At 41.2% G+C, this 17754-nt stretch overlaps 1 protein-coding gene across 5 annotated transcripts in view; it reads right to left on the bottom strand.

Moving 5' to 3' along the window:
• Window positions 1–17754, bottom strand: part of EDA (ectodysplasin A) — a 629423-nt gene that overhangs the window by 44149 nt on the left and 567520 nt on the right. For all 5 annotated transcript variants that reach the window (XM_063937093.1, XM_063937094.1, XM_063937090.1 and 2 more), the window contains exon 6: window positions 3320–3371. In XM_063937093.1, the coding sequence (XP_063793163.1) occupies window positions 3320–3371 (52 nt within the window). The remainder of the gene's footprint in view (window positions 1–3319; window positions 3372–17754) is intronic.

Raw genomic sequence — 17754 nt, 5'->3', positions numbered from 1 at the left:
TCTATATATATTTTTCATGTTTGGAAAAGGCTAAGTATTATATCTAGTTTTTTAATCCTTGACTTAATAAAAGTTACGTTTTAAATTAAATATTTGTTTAAGAGTGCCCCCACAAAGAGGTTACTTCTTGGTTCCCTGATCCCTTTCAAGGAACAATTTTCTCTTGTTATTCGTTTGTTTTTTGACCCTGGGGAGCACCACCAGCAGGATAATTTTTTTCTGTAATATTTTGACCAAATACTATCTCATATTGCTGGTTTTCTATTTATTTTTCATTATTTTAGGTTGTGCAGGACATCCCCTCTCTTCCTTACTATGTCCCTCTGTCACCCAGTGAATACGTGCCACTGTCACCCTGTGCATGTCCCTCTGTCTCCCTGTATATACGTGCTGCTGTCACCCTGTGTATATGTCCCTCTGTTACCCTGTGTATGTCCCTCTGTTGCCCTGTGTATATACTAACCGTGGGGTAGGGAAGTAGAGCACAGGGATGAGAAGGAGAGGAGAGATGAATGAGGAGGAGTAGGCGCTCTACAATGTATATAATGGGCTCTGTCAGGCATATTGTGTATAAGGGGGTTCTACCAGACATGTATATAAGAAGCCACTCACTCCCAGCTGCTCCACAGAGTTCCGTACAGGTACAAGTGACCCGTCTAAGGTGTCCAGTAATTAGGAGCGCCAAACTGAGATTTTATCTTGCCCCCCCCCAACAGAAAACGTTCTGACGCCTCTGCTGAGGCCCTACCCCTTTTTAGGGGTTACAACTAACCGCACCGGGTATCATGGACCCCGATGCTTACACTGTTGCAGACTCATATAAATAAGGGAAATTCATAATAGCAAAAATAATAGTAAAAATATTAATATTCAATAAAACAAATAATGAAAATTACAGCAGCCCTTAACTATTTCATTGTATATCCTGGGATAACGATTCCTAAAGTCTTCCATATGCAATAATACTTTTTATACTTTTCATAATAAAGTACTGTGTGCTTCTTTTGCATGAGCCATTAATTGACCATTATCCACACTGATATGTGAAAATTGCTATTTGTAATCATGTAATTTTATAATAAACATATTAGAATCACAGAATACTGTTTTTATGAGACAAATTCATTATATAGAGTATAATATAAAATTGTATTTTTAGTTTGTTTGTTTCATTTACATTTTTTGCTTTTTTTCTCTCTCTCTATCCAACTATTACTCGTTTCTTTCAGGCGAAAAAGTTTCTTTTCACGCTGAAAACACATAGGTTCCCGGACCTTTGTGGTTTCATGAAAAAAACGGGGCTTATACACAGAAAACCTTTTCCAGATTACTGCATCGGGGATAATTGAATATTCCGAGGGTGGGAATAGGGGGTATGTCAATTAGGCGCTGTAAATTTCCGCAGCTAATTGCACAACCCCGTGTGTGTTTTTCCTCTCATTTGTTTGCAGAAGTTCTCCTTTATATGCAACTAATATAATGTTCCCTATTTTTATATAGCATTTTCTCACTCAGGGGCAGATGTATTAAGCTTGGAGAAGTGATAGTCAATCATTATGGGTTTGAAAAATGACAGCAGTGGCTGGTGCGTTATCACCTTCCACTTATCACTGCTTTATCACTTCTCCAGGCTTAATGCATCTGCCCCTCAGGGTTTAGCATCTAGACATATATAATTTGGAATAACTCTATTAATGCAGGTTTATCTGTTACGACTGTATGGGGAAAATGTATTAAAGCTTCTAAGAGTGAAAAGAGGTGAAAAGATCTGATTGGTTGCTATGGGCAACATCACCTCTTTTCACTTTTAGAAGCTTTAGTAAATGTCCCCCAATGTATCCATTTATCAGTGCACCTTGTGGAGTTTTTTTCAGTTCAGAAATTCTTTAGCATCCACAAATAAACTTCAAATCAGATTATTATGTTCTGTGTAAATGCGAAGGATAATAACTTCCACTCACTAGAACCCCTAACATACATGTATAGAAGTGTGATTTCAGCAGTACATTTATACATTTTCCAATATATCTTTAAATTTAACTACATTTATTGTATTCTATTATTTTTAGTGCGTTCTTGTATTATCTAAATTTTACCAAACTCTACTTTCCATATCGGTATAAAACTTTTTTTTGTTTGTTCAATTTGGGGCTGATTCTGAGGTGGGAGCAAAGCAACCAATGCAAGCACAGATGCGATCTCATACATCATTTCTGCAGTCGCACCAAACAGCCCACCTCAGCATGCCAGGTCCTGTGAGACTCTGCTATAGAGTCAAGTGCTTTTTTTTATTTTTTTACAGAAAATGCGTATTTGTCACAACGTGATGTGGCTAGGATGTGCAAGGAGACTGTGCTGATTACTTTCATATGGGACACTTGTATATCTGTGTGTGACTGAGGGGTAGATGTATGGTCCTCCAATATGGGGGAGAAGTGGTATCAGTGCATGTTATGTTATATGCACTGATACCACATCTCTCTCATGTATGACTTTGGCTGTGTGTGTGAAATAACAGGGGCGCATGAAGACGCTTCTATCTACAAGATAGCACGCCGATATGCAGGGCAATGTATGAATGGTATGTGGCACTGACAATTCCCACAATTGCAGCTATCAATTTTCACAGCTGCAGGTGTCGTTGCCCATACACCACAGCCAGGTACAGCGCTGTCTGTGGTTACGGCGGCTGCCGACTTCGATTTGCATAGGAGATCTCATGAAAGTAGCGAGATCTCGCACATGTGCCCCGGAGCCAGCCAGGGGGAGAGACACAGTGCATCAGCACTAGGCTCATGCATTGTGTGCTCATGCGGGGATCACGGGAGGGAGGAGTTTTCACTCCCCTGCTCCAGCAGACAAGATGTTAATACATCTGGTCAGTGTGACTTCCTGCTTTGCCTCGGTAATGAAGTGAAGCAGGAATATGCTGCATGGCATATTGAGGCTAGATGTAACGGTTTTTAGAACAAACCATGTTGCAATGTAAGGGACGAAAATATACACCTCTCACAAATTTAAATCTCTCTGCACATTTTAAAACTCCCCCACCTACAGTGTAACATGGTTTTGTCCAGGTGCATAGTTACTTGCTCAGCTCTTTTCTGTTTTACTCCCATCTCAGAACCAGCCTGATTACTTGTAGGATAGATATATATATATATATATATATATATATATATATCTATCTATCAATCAAAAAAGCTTATATTGTAGCTATAGTTAAGCATCCTTAATTGTTAGAAATTCTGAAACACTTTTGTTAAAACAGAACTGGTTAAAAATAAAGTCAAATAAAAAGCCACCATTAGTTTCTTACCATTTTTCACTTGTATTGCCGAGCCTTGGCCCTGTAGATGAACCACAGCTGGCTGCAAAATGACAAATAAGAAACATTGGCATAAAAATTTTATGTTTTTAGCATTTGTTCCACAATTTATTTCCTTTTAAATACCTCTCTAGAGGGCAACCTACAGTAATGGCTCTTAGGGGGCAATTCAATTGTTTAAACAGCCACGGTAATTAACCACTTAACTGACAATTTTCCCCTAAAAAAACTGCTCCGAAATTGTCTTTTTTTATTGGTGAATTAGGTGAAGAACATGAATTTAACCTTATCCAAAATGATTTTAGTTAAAAAAAAATTTTTGGGTAATTTAAAAAAAAAATATATATATTTTTTCAAACATTGGTTGGGAAGATCGGTAACATTGCGACCATCATGACGTTACTTTTTACCCCCAAGTCAGCTGCCAGGTACACAAGGGGGGTCTGAGGGTGGCTTGAGGGGGTTGTTTTACACTTTCCCAGCGGCTGCCATTGTCTGCAGTCGCTGGGTCGGGGGTCCTGCCGTGCTGACTGATCAGCAATGATCGGCAGCACGGCAACACCGTGGGGAGAATGCGGGTAGGCAGAGGGACCTTCTGATCCCTCTGAGCAGCAGCGGAGGGAAGTTTCTCTTCCCTGCTCCTGCTAACAATCTTTATCTGACTGGTCGCATCCTGTGCGACCAGGTCAGATAAGGCACTGCCTGGTGTGGTTGCATCAGATGCGACCATGCCAGGCAAGTGATTAATGAGCATTCAACAGAGCAATTCAATTGTGCAAGGCGCCCATTAATTATCATGCTCGTCGCACCTAACTAAAAAACTCCTGGTCAGGGCACCTGAGCCATTCAGTTTTCGCACATTTGCTTTCCCACTCAGTACTGAAGTCCGAAAGGAGCAACAATTGTATAGCTCAGTTGGGCGCCATTAAGTGGCAGCTGGGGTTGAAAACAGCTGAATCCCCCCCGTAGAGGTTTAAAGGTCGATTTTCATGACTTTTAATCAATGAAAATCGATCTGTAACATTTAAAAATGTGTATTTAAAAAATCATCTGTAAATGTGTTTTCAGTACATGAAACACATCAATCTAGATTGATTTCCATCAAGTTTAACACCTAGGGCAATTACTGTATGCAGCCTGCAGGTAACGCGCGGCAGCCCATAAATTACGGGTTAATTGTCGGAATCTATGGTTTTCTTTACTCATTAAAACCCAGGGGGTGTATTTAACGCAATTTTTTCTTGCCGCTCCTGAGGTTTAATACCTCCCACCCGCAAGTTTAAAAACACTTGTCCCACTCATAATGCACCCTAATATACCTGTCCCATACCTGGTACCCCAATTTCCATCACTTGCATTTTTTGACCACAAAACTGACGTCATTATTAGCTAATTAAAAATAATTACATTTCTAAGTGCCTAATTAGTCATTCTGGAAGGGAGGTGGGGTGGGGGGAGATGTCCAAGGGGTGCTGAACCAAACCGAGCAATTTTTAGCTTAAAATAGGGATTTTGCACTACTTATCACCAGCTGTAAGCTGGTGAAAAGAAATCCATAATAAGCCATATGGAGACTTGGCGCCGATAATTTATCGGCGGTAATAGGATACCAAATTATCGCATTTGTGATAATTTATCGTGAAACCGTGATGTAGCAGCTAATAGGATACCTCCCTTAGAGATGAATAGTTATGTTGAGTGGTCTATCTCCGATTTAGCTATGATCATTTATACCCCTTTCACACCGCAGCTATAACCCGGTAAATTGCTGTTTTTTAAGCCTTCCAAAACAGTTCTAGCTGCGGTTGTGAAAGGGCCACTTTGAATTTACTGGTTACAGATTACTGGTATTTTAAAACGGTTAGAAAGCAGGGTCCTACACGGTTCAGACCCATTTCATTGTGTAATGTGAAAGGCTCAGAAACGGTATTTCCAAACCACAGAAGGTGATAGGCTGTCTCCATGCGTGATGTCACCAGGCAGAAGCAGGAAATAAACTGGAGGAAACACATGAGAGTGAAGAAGCATTTTATTATACAGAATACAGTTTAAAATGGCATATTGGAGTGATGAGGAGGTTAGGGAGCTGCTTAGGATGAGAGGGGATGAAGAAATTGCTAGACAAATCACTGGGACAGTGAAGGATGCAGTAATCTACAAAAACATGGTAAAGATGCTTGAAGCTGCTGGGTTCCAGCGTACGACTAGCCAAATTATTAATAATTAATAATAATGTGTGGGCCAGAAAAGTCCATTTAAAATGACAACTACTGTTTTCTATGGGAGAAACGAGTTCAGTGTGAAAGGTACCAAAACGGTAATGAAACAGTATTATACCAGTTACAACATGCGATGTGAAGGGGGTTTAACTGCTCAGACCCGTTTAAAGAACCGTTTCAAAAGCAGGGTTTGCGATGTGAAAGCGGTATGAATTTTTGAGGCTAATGCATCACTTCACATCAACTGACAATTTTTAATTACTTTTAAACTTTGGTATCAGAATTTTTATTGCAATCTGTATACTAAATAGGACCTTAAGGCAGACTATAAATCTTTTTATTATTACATTTTTATCTCATGTAGGTTTTGAGTTAAGGGTATATAAATGCCAAAAATCCACAATTTTTGGCACTTGCGAGCAGGCAAAATGTGATTTTCAAAAAGAAAAACATTTTGTTCATCATATAATAGGCTTTATTTTAGATATACCACGTGACTAAAGTTCAAGAAAGTCAAGGACATTTAAATACAAACTTCTAAAAAATAAAATCCATGGTGACCAGAAATGGATCACCATGAACCAGAAATTGATCAAAGAGTAAGGATTTGCTTGAGCCATGCGCTTTGCCACCCTTCTCCCCTTTAAAATATTTAAAAAGATTGTAAAATACATCCAGTTGCAGTAAGTAAAATGTAGAAAAATAACACCAAAACACAAAGTATAAATACTTTCAAATAAAAATTATTTGTATGCAAATTTGATAAAATACATGGGCATCTCAAAATCACATGATAAGCCTGGCTTGCAGTAGCAAATCCATCATGCATTAGCCTTGACATCAAAACAGATACATTTTAAAATATGCATATCAAATCTGTAACACAGAACTTGGTCACGAAAAACTAAATGTTAAAGAAATGGAAATTTCCAAAATACTTGGAGTTATGCTTCAACAGCATTCCACAGGGCACCGCCTTCCCACAACAGGCTCCTGAGGCCAGAATTATAGTTATTCCAAAAGTGAAACATCTTACAAACTGTGCCCACTGCAAGTCAATATCATTTATAGATATCAAAATATATTCCCAAATTCTGCCTTAACTAATAATCAAGTAGGCTTCACACCAGGGAAGAGACATAAAACGGAAGGTTTCCGCACAGGTTCACTTCTACAGACCCCAGCAAGAAATGTTGACCAAATAGGTCTTTGCAAAAGGGGTGTGCTACCAACTACCAATTAGACAACTGTACACAAAGGAAAAAGGGTAGTAATATGGCGCACTTGGTCGAAAACGTGTAGAAATAAACGTTAAAATATAACTTTTAATCGGTTAGACTAAAATAGATAAATCCCCCACAGAGATAATTAAAAAGCAAAAATATTAAAAAGATAGAGAATAGATAGAAAGTTGAAAGTATTAAAACATTCCGCCAGGGTTCCTAAGATACTCCTTCTATATTTGGATACAATAACCTAGATGTCAACATATCATGTAAATAGGTATAATGTGACTAGGACTTTATTGATTTATAATATATGACTGTCTTTTAAATAAAGATTATCTGATTCGTGTTTAGGTGTTATTAGTCAGCTCATGTGGACAAAAGTAGCTTTCTTTATAACCTGAGAATAATCTAGTGTATTCTCTATAGGTGACTAATCAACGCCTCTTATTAAATAGGAGTCAATCCTGAACCTGTAAATACAGGTATAGCTAGAAAATTGGTATGGGAGATTATCATTTGATAAGGGTATGTCTGTAAATCTAGATTATTCCTATACGTTTGAGATCAATCAATTCCCCTGGGGAAATATCTGTAATCACCCTTGAGAGTATTCAATCAGAGGGTTTATCAGAATATGATGTTTTTGTATTATCAGCATCACTTAATGATCCCCGATGTCTCCCTATGAGGTCTCGAATAACATCATATACACATTCCAGGATAAAGGAATAATGATCAAATTACCAAAATTTATTAAAAATCACCATTAAATAGAGCTGAGTAAGTAACTTGCAAGCAAGTGTGCATGTCAGTTCTATTGTTGTTTCCGATGATTGAATGCTGCAGTATAGATCTTTACACAGGCTTACACATCAAATGAAACTGATTAAATAACTTGCAAACATGTGTAAAATAAGAATTTACTTACCGATCATTCTATTTCTCATAGTCCGTAGTGGATGCTGGGAACTCCGTAAGGACCATGGGGAATAGCGGCTCCGCAGGATACTGGGCACAAAAGTAAAAGCTTTAGGACTACTTGGTGTGCACTGGCTCCTCCCCCTATGACCCTCCTCCAAGCCTCAGTTAGGATACTGTGCCCGGACGAGCGTACACAATAAGGAAGGATTTTGAATCCCGGGTAAGACTCATACCAGCCACACCAATCACACCGTACAACCTGTGATCTGAACCCAGTTAACAGCATGATAACAGAGGAGCCTCTGAAAAGATGGCTCACAACAATAATAACCCGATTTTTGTACCAATAACTATGTACAAGTATTGCAGACAATCCGCACTTGGGATGGGCGCCCAGCATCCACTACGGACTATGAGAAATAGAATTATCGGTAAGTAAATTCTTATTTTCTCTGACGTCCTAGTGGATGCTGGGAACTCCGTAAGGACCATGGGGATTATACCAAAGCTCCCAAACGGGCGGGAGAGTGCGGATGACTCTGCAGCACCGAATGAGAGAACTCCAGGTCCTCCTCAGCCAGGGTATCAAATTTGTAGAATTTAGCAAACGTGTTTGCCCCTGACCAAGTAGCTGCTCGGCAAAGTTGTAAAGCCGAGACCCCTCGGGCAGCCGCCCAAGATGAGCCCACTTTCCTTGTGGAATGGGCTTTTACAGATTTTGGCTGTGGCAGGCCTGCCACAGAATGTGCAAGCTGAATTGTACTACAAATCCAACGAGCAATAGTCTGCTTAGAAGCAGGAGCACCCAGCTTGTTGGGTGCATACAGGATAAACAGCGAGTCAGATTTTCTGACTCCAGCCGTCCTGGAAACATATATTTTCAGGGCCCTGACTACGTCCAGCAACTTGGAGTCCTCCAAGTCCCTAGTAGCCGCAGGTACCACAATAGGCTGGTTCAAGTGAAACGCTGAAACCACCTTAGGGAGAAATTGAGGACGAGTCCTCAATTCTGCCCTGTCCGTATGAAAAATTAGGTAAGGGCTTTTATAGGAAAAAGCCGCCAATTCTGAGATACGCCTGGCTGACGCCAGGGCTAACAGCATTACCACTTTCCATGTGAGATATTTTAAGTCCACAGTGGTGAGTGGTTCAAACCAATGTGATTTTAGGAACCCCAAAACTACATTGAGATCCCAAGGTGCCACTGGAGGCACAAAAGGAGGCTGTATATGCAGTACCCCCTTGACAAACGTCTGAACTTCAGTAACTGAAGCCAGTTCTTTCTGGAAGAAAATCGACAGGGCCGAAATTTGAACCTTAATGGACCCTAATTTTAGGCCCATAGACAGTCCTGTTTGCAGGAAATGCAGGAAACGACCCAGTTGAAATTCCTCTGTAGGGGCCTTCCTGGCCTCACACCACGCAACATATTTACGCCAAATACGGTGATAATGTTGCACGGTTACATCCTTCCTGGCTTTGATCAGGGTAGGGATGACTTCATCCGGAATGCCTTTTTCCTTCAGGATCCGGCGTTCAACCGCCATGCCGTCAAACGCAGCCGCGGTAAGTCTTGGAACAGACAGGGTTCCTGCTGGAGCAGGTCCTTTCTTAGAGGTAGAGGCCACGGGTCCTCCGTGAGCATCTCTTGAAGTTCCGGGTACCAAGTCCTTCTTGGCCAATCCGGAGCCACGAGTATAGTCCTTACTCCTCTCCTTCTTATGATTCTCAGTACCTTGGGTATGAGAGGCAGAGGAGGGAACACATACACTGACTGGTACACCCACGGTGTTACCAGAGCGTCCACAGCTATTGCCTGAGGGTCCCTTGACCTGGCGCAATATCTGTCTAGTTTTTTGTTGAGGCGGGACGCCATCATGTCCACCTTTGGTTTTTTCCAACGGTTCACAATCATGTGGAAGACTTCTGGGTGAAGTCCCCACTCCCCCGGGTGGAGGTCGTGTCTGCTGAGGAAGTCTGCTTCCCAGTTGTCCACTCCCGGAATGAACACTGCTGACAGTGCCATCACATGATTTTCCGCCCAGCGAAGAATCCTTGCAACTTCTGCCATTGCCCTCCTGCTTCTTGTGCCGCCCTGTCTGTTTACGTGGGCGACTGCCGTGATGTTGTCCGACTGGATCAACACCGGCTGACCCTGAAGCAGAGGCCTTGCTTGACTTAGGGCATTGTAAATGGCCCTTAGTTCCAGGATATTTATGTGAAATGACGTTTCCATGCTTGACCACAAGCCCTGGAAATTTCTTCCCTGTGTGACTGCTCCCCAGCCTCTCAGGCTGGCATCCGTGGTCACCAGGACCCAGTCCTGAATGCCGAATCTGCGGCCCTCTAGAAGATGAGCACTCTGCAACCACCACAGGAGAGACACCCTTGTCCTTGGAGACAGGGTTATCCGCTGATGCATCTGAAGATGCGATCCGGACCATTTGTCCAGCAGATCCCACTGAAAAGTTCTTGTGTGGAATCTGCCGAATGGAATCGCTTCGTAAGAAGCCACCATTTTTCCCAGGACCCTTGTGCATTGATGCACTGACACTTGGCCTGGTTTTAGGAGGTTCCTGACTAGCTCGGATAACTCCCTGGCTTTCTCCTCCGGGAGAAACACCTTTTTCTGGACTGTGTCCAGAATCATCCCTAGGAACAGCAGACGTGTCATCGGAATCAGCTGCGATTTTGGAATATTTAGAATCCACCCGTGCTGTCGTAGTACTACTTGAGATAGTGCTACTCCGACCTCTAACTGTTCCCTAGACCTTGCCCTTATCAGGAGATCGTCCAAGTAAGGGATAATTAAGACGCCTTTTCTTCGAAGAAGAATCATCATTTCGGCCATTACCTTTGTAAAGACCCGGGGTGCCGTGGACAATCCAAACGGCAGCGTCTGAAACTGATAGAGACAGTTCTGTACCACAAACCTGAGGTACCCTTGGTGAGAAGGGCAAATTGGGACATGGAGGTAAGCATCCTTGATGTCCAGAGACACCATATAGTCCCCTTCTTCCAGGTTCGCTATCACTGCTCTGAGTGACTCCATCTTGAATTTGAACCTTTGTATGTAAGTGTTCAATGATTTCAGATTTAAAATAGGTCTCACCGAGCTGTCCGGCTTCGGTACCACAAACAGCGTGGAATAATACCCCTTTCCTTGTTGTAGGAGGGGTACCTTGATTATCACCTGCTGGGAATACAGCTTGTGAATGGCTTCCAATACCGCCTCCCTGTTGGAGGGAGACGTTGGTAAAGCAGACTTCAGGAACCGGCGAGGGGGAGACGTCTCGAATTCCAATTTGTACCCCTGAGATACTACCTGCAGGATCCAGGGGTCCACTTGCGAGTGAGCCCACTGCGCGCTGAAATTCTTGAGACGACCCCCCACCGTACCCGAGTCCGCTTGTAAGGCCCCAGCGTCATGCTGAGGACTTGGCAGAAGCGGGGGAGGGCTTCTGTTCCTGGGAAGAGGCTGCCTGCTGCAGTCTTTTTCCCCTTCCTCTGCCCCGGGGCAGATATGAGTGGCCTTTTGCCCGCTTGCCCTTATGGGGACGAAAGGACTGAGCCTGAAAAGACGGTGTCTTTTTCTGCTGAGAGGTGACCTGGGGTAAAAAGGTGGATTTCCCAGCCGTTGCCGTGGCCACCAGGTCCGATAGACCGACCCCAAATAACTCCTCCCCTTTATACGGCAATACTTCCATATGCCGTTTGGAATCCGCATCACCTGACCACTGTCGCGTCCATAACCCTCTTCTGGCAGAAATGGACAGCGCACTTACTCTTGATGCCAGAGTGCAAATATCCCTCTGTGCATCTCGCATATATAGAAATGCATCCTTTAAATGCTCTATAGTCAATAATATACTGTCCCTGTCCAGGGTATCAATATTTTCAGTCAGGGAATCCGACCAAGCCAGCCCCGCACTGCACATCCAGGCTGAGGCGATTGCTGGTCGCAGCATAACACCAGTATGTGTGTATATACTTTTTAGGATATTTTCCAGCTTCCTATCAGCTGGCTCTTTGAGGGCGGCCGTATCAGGAGACGGTAACGCCACTTGTTTTGATAAGCGTGTGAGCGCCTTATCTACCCTAGGGGGTGTTTCCCAACGCGCCCTAACCTCTGGCGGGAAAGGGTATAATGCCAATAATTTTTTTAGAAATTAGCAGTTTTTTATCGGGGGAAACCCACGCTTCATCACACACCTCATTTAATTCATCTGATTCAGGAAAAACTACGGGTAGTTTTTTCACACCCCACATAATACCCTTTTTTGTGGTACTTGTAGTATCAGAAATGTTCAAAACCTCCTTCATTGCCGTGATCATGTAACGTGTGGCCCTACTGGAAAATACGTTTGTTTCCTCACCGTCGACACTGGAGTCAGTGTCCGTGTCTGGGTCTGTGTCGACCATCTGAGGTAACGGGCGCTTTAGAGCCCCTGACGGTGTTTGAGACGCCTGGACAGGTATTGGAACTGTTTTTTCCGGCTGTCTCATGTCGTCAACAGTCTTTTGTAAAGTGCTGACGCTATCACGTAATTCCTTCCATAAGACCATCCAGTCAGGTGTCGACTCCCTAGGGGGTGACATCACTATTACAGGCAATTGCTCCGCCTCCATACCATTTTCCTCCTCATACATGTCGACACAACGTACCGACACACAGCACACACACAGGGAATGCTCTGATAGAGGACAGGAACCCACTAGCCCTTTGGGGAGACAGAGGGAGAGTTTGCCAGCACACACCAGAGCGCTATATATATACAGGGATAACCTTATATAAGTGTTTTTCCCTTATATAGCTGCTGTATTTATTAATCTGCCAATTAGTGCCCCCCCTCTCTTGTTTTACCCTGTTTCTGTAGTGCAGGACTGCAGGGGAGAGCCAGGGAGCTTCCCTCCAACGGAGCTGTGAGGGAAAATGGCGCTTGTGTGCTGAGGAGATAGGCTCCGCCCCCTTCTCGGCGGCCTTTCTCCCGCTTTTTTAAGGAAAAACTGGCAGGGGTTAAATGCATCCATATAGCCCAGGAGCTATATGTGATGTATTTTTAGCCATCTAAGGTGTTTTTATTGCGTCTCAGGGCGCCCCCCCCCAGCGCCCTGCACCCTCAGTGACCGGAGTGTGAAGTGTGCTGAGAGCAATGGCGCACAGCTGCGGTGCTGTGCGCTACCTTATTGAAGACAGGACGTCTTCTGCCGCCGATTTTCCGGACCTCTTCTGTCTTCTGGCTCTGTAAGGGGGCCGGCGGCGCGGCTCTGGGACCCATCCATGGCTGGGCCTGTGATCGTCCCTCTGGAGCTAATGTCCAGTAGCCTAAGAAGCCCAATCCACTCTGCACGCAGGTGAGTTCGCTTCTTCTCCCCTTAGTCCCTCGGTGCAGTGAGCCTGTTGCCAGCAGGACTCACTGAAAATAAAAAACCTAATTTAAACTTTTACTCTAACCAGCTCAGGAGAGCCACCTAGTATGCACCCTTCTCGTTCGGGCACAAAAATCTAACTGAGGCTTGGAGGAGGGTCATAGGGGGAGGAGCCAGTGCACACCAGGTAGTCCTAAAGCTTTTACTTTTGTGCCCAGTCTCCTGCGGAGCCGCTATTCCCCATGGTCCTTACGGAGTTCCCAGCATCCACTAGGACGTCAGAGAAATATCAATTCTATTATTGTCTCCTATAATTGGGTGCTGTAGTCTGTGTCTTTACACAGGCTGAAAATATATAACACAAGTGTATCAGTCGTGTATTCACTCTTTGTTACAATGTATAATATCAGAGTGAAAGTTAGAAACAAAATAACAGTTTCTATTATCTCAGCCACATTATATGCTACTAGCACACATAGCTTAAACACTTTAACAGAAAGTACAAGCAGTGTCTTATTTTATTTCCACCTGTTTTTTGGAGATATGTGCCTGTAAATGCCTACAATCTCCCGTTAGACACAATATATTCAAATAAAGGTGATATTAAATGATATTGATACTGCTGTAAGTAGACATTCAAAGAAATATACTGTGGTCCTGTGTGACGGGGCGTTCCACTAATATAAGCCCTCACACAGTCATGTGAAGCATGCTAGATGTCCACTTCTTCTGTTAAATTGAATCCTAATTCACAAGTATAACTGATGTGGACAGTGTTTGTACGACATTCAGGTGTATACAGCGTGCATCACTCCAATGCGCATTTCGCCCGTAGCTTAATCATGGAGTCGCTCAATCATTGGAAACAATAATAGAACTGACATGCACACTTGCTTGCACAATATTTGATCAGCTCTATTTAATGGTGAATACACTAGATTATTCTCAGTTTATAAAGGAAGCTACTTTTGGCCACATGAGTCGACTAATAACACAAACACGAATCAGATAATCTTTATTTAAGAGACAGTCATATATTATATATCAATAAAGTACTAGCCACATTATACCTATTTGCATGATATGTATTAACATCTAGGTTATTGTAATCAAATATAGAAGGAGTATCTTAGGAACCCTGGCGTAATATTTTAATACTTTCAACTTCCTATCTATTCTCTATCTTTTTAATATTTTCGCTTTTCAATTATCTATGTGGGGGATTTATCTATTCTAACTGATTAAATGTTATATTTTGAAGTTTATTTCTACACATTTTTAACCAGGTGCGCCATAATTACTACCCTTTTTTCTTTGTGTTCATACCAGGGAAACAAGCATTGATAAAATCAAACAAGTAGCATGTTTTGTCAGTTCTATATCAATTCTGATAAAACTTCAGCTCTCTTTCTTTTTGTTAATGAGGAAAAGGCATTTCACAGGATCAACTGACCCATTCATGTTTGGGACTCTATGCCCATTTGGATTTGAGGGTAACATTCACAAAGCTCTACAAGCTTTATTCGCCATGTCTTTATCACAGGGACGTGCGTTGAGGAAAATGGCCCAGGAGGCACTGTCTAGTACCAGTGCCAGATTTAAACACAATATATGAGCCAAAGGGTCCATGTGGGCATTATACACATGTGCAGCAGTATATACTGCTGGAAATGTAGTGAGTTTTGATCAGAGATGTGTGGAAAAGATAGGAGGGGAGACACTGCCTCACCTGCCATAGATTTTTTTTCTCCAGAGTTATTTACTATAAAAAATATTATAATAATACAAAGAAGATATTTCTAATTTATTCTTTGTATTTTTCATATACTTTACATAGTCAAACACTGGTTTAAACGTTAGTATGACAGGAAAGGCTCTGCCTTATCTGCCTCACCCCAACACACGTCATTGTTTTATCAATAGTATCTGTAAATGGCAGCTCATCAGACTCTTTCAGCATAAATAATTGCAAAACACAGGGGTGGCCACTTTAACACGATCTTTGTGTTGATTATAAAGCCTCGTCTAGATGCTTTATAAAAGAGACTTGCAAGAGGCTAAAGAGAATACAAAAACTCTCCATTTGCAGAGGATGTCCTGCTTACCCCTATTCTCCCCCTACACATTACAGGTTGAGTATCCCATATCCAAAATGCTTGGGACCAGAGGTATTTTGGATATGGGATATTTCTGTATTTTGGAATAATTGCATACCATAATGAGATATCATGGCTATGGGACCCAAGTCTAAGCACAGAATGCATTTATGTATCGTATACACTTTATACACACAGCCTGAAGGTCATTTTAGCCAATATTTTTAATACATTTCTGCATTAAACAAAGTTTGTGTTGATACAGACAATTCATTTATGTTTCGTGTACACCTTATACACATAGCCTAAAGGTCATTTAATTCAATATTTTTAATAACTTTGTATATTAAACCAAGTTTGTGTAAATTGAGCCATCAAAAAAACAAAGGTTTCACTATCTCAGTCTCACTCAAAAAAGTCCGTATTTCGGAATATTCCGTATTTCGGAATATTTGGATAAGGGATACTCAACCTGTACTACCAAACTTCAAAGCTCTAACATCATGTGTGACACACTATGGTTTTAAAGTTAAATATTTTAAGATGAATGCTCTCCCCCTCCATATATCTTTACTTAATTTGTCTTGCATGTCATACAGTGATTATTTCCTTTTGCATAACGGTGTTATTACAAAGTTATAACAATACTGCTGCAAAACAACCACCACCCCAAAATGAAAGCCTCAATAGAAGGCAGATCTTGGCAGACCCCTGACAGAGAAAGTCATTATAAAGGAAAATCTCAAAATCATTAATTTCCACATTATGTAGAAAACATACAGTATAAAGCATGCTAACCGTGAAACCTGGACCCTAGCAGGTAACCAAAAAAAATGACTCTAATCCTCCCAGTATTGAAGGGTAGTTTAGGTATGGTGTACTTGCCAGAATACTGCTACTAATTGAGATGGTACCTCTGAATTTTTAAGAAAAGCAACAAATATCCCTATAATGAAAAACTCCTGGTCCTAAATCCTGGGCCTCACAATTTAATTTAATTGAAAGGTTAGAGAACCAAAATTTATCATGACGACCATCAAATCAGGTAATACAATCTACATACTTGAAGTGCTCATCTCCAAAATAATACCTCTCCTCTAGACAAGAGGCCAATTTCTAGTACTTTTAGAGAATAGCATTCATACCAGAAATATAGCTATGATATAGTCAGTCAAGTAATAACATAGTGTAGTACACATACTGCACCTCATTCTATTAGAAAGCATTACTCAACACCTACACTTGAGAGATTGTTGGAAATCATGGAAAGGACTGGATCGTGTGACAATGGACCCAGGAATTCTCACTAGTTCTGTGGAAGGTATCATTCTGAAGATCACATTTTTCTTAGCCAACACTTGACAACTATTACCATCGTAATCAATGTACTAGTTGGTTTTAGGATTGTAGGTATCAGAGACAGGGGAAGGATATTGGTGATGAAAATTCTGTTAACATTTCATTTTGTGAAAGATTATGAACTTTGATGTTACTACCTGTACTTATATTCTTGGAAAATATTTTATTTGCTAATAAACATGACTGTGAAATGGTAGGTCCTCAAGTGGAACTTGAAAAGGTAAGATTGGTCTATCAAGGTATGAGGAAATGTATTTTCCAAGTCTACAGTTACTATGAAATCTCTTACAAATCAAACTAGGATAGTGCTGTTCAATAGGCTACAAAAAATGTATTGTTTGTTATCCCGTCCAATCCTTAACCATGTAAGTTCTAAAAGTTTGTCCATACTGTATATACCATGGAAATCGAACAATACTGGTATTGAAAATTAATTATCAATATATGTATTATGCCTTGCCCAAATATTCCAATGGAAAAACACGGAAACCTCAAACATTAATTTTATGACAAATTTCTTAAATTTCTTCTGAATATTTCTTCTCAACCAACCACAACTAGTAATTCAGAGTATATATATATATATATATATATATATATATATACAAACAGAGAACCCAGCACTCACCAAAGTAAACTCACTTATCCTCATGTGGTCATGGGCTACATGCACCCCGCCCTGTGAGTGGTAAGTACAGCTGTGCCCCGCTTCTGGTGCGGTGAGTGCTGTGGTTTTCACTCTGTGTGTGTATATATATATATATATATATATTTATTTATATGATCAATGCTAGTATTAAGTTTGTGCCTTCCAAGAATGAGCCTTTGATTCAAATTTATAAAATGGGAGAAACTCAATCGCTATAACGCCTCGTTTGGTCAAAATTTTCTTCATTTTTATATTATTTAGTATGTTGCAATATGCTATCAACTTACATACCAAAACTTTTATTAACATAGTAAAAACTTTTAAAAACAAACAAAAAACCTTACTGTAATACACATCCTGCAGAATCCAAACAGACTATACAAACTATTAGTCTGATGGTTTATTATAACATAAAATTAACATCTGCTTGACTAGTGACTTCCACCGCTTTACATGTATGTTCTGATATTATTTATCTTTCAACAGAAGTAATTTTGAATGTCATCTGCCTAGAATAGAACCCATTTACCAATGTTTTATTTATTTTAATCTAATACATTTTTGGTAAATAAGTTCCACTGGA

Source organism: Pseudophryne corroboree, chromosome 8 (genome assembly GCF_028390025.1).
Source record: "Pseudophryne corroboree isolate aPseCor3 chromosome 8, aPseCor3.hap2, whole genome shotgun sequence".
NCBI lineage: Eukaryota > Metazoa > Chordata > Amphibia > Anura > Myobatrachidae > Pseudophryne > Pseudophryne corroboree.
Note: the sequence above shows the minus strand (reverse complement) of the source record. Positions and strands in the feature narration are given on the sequence as shown.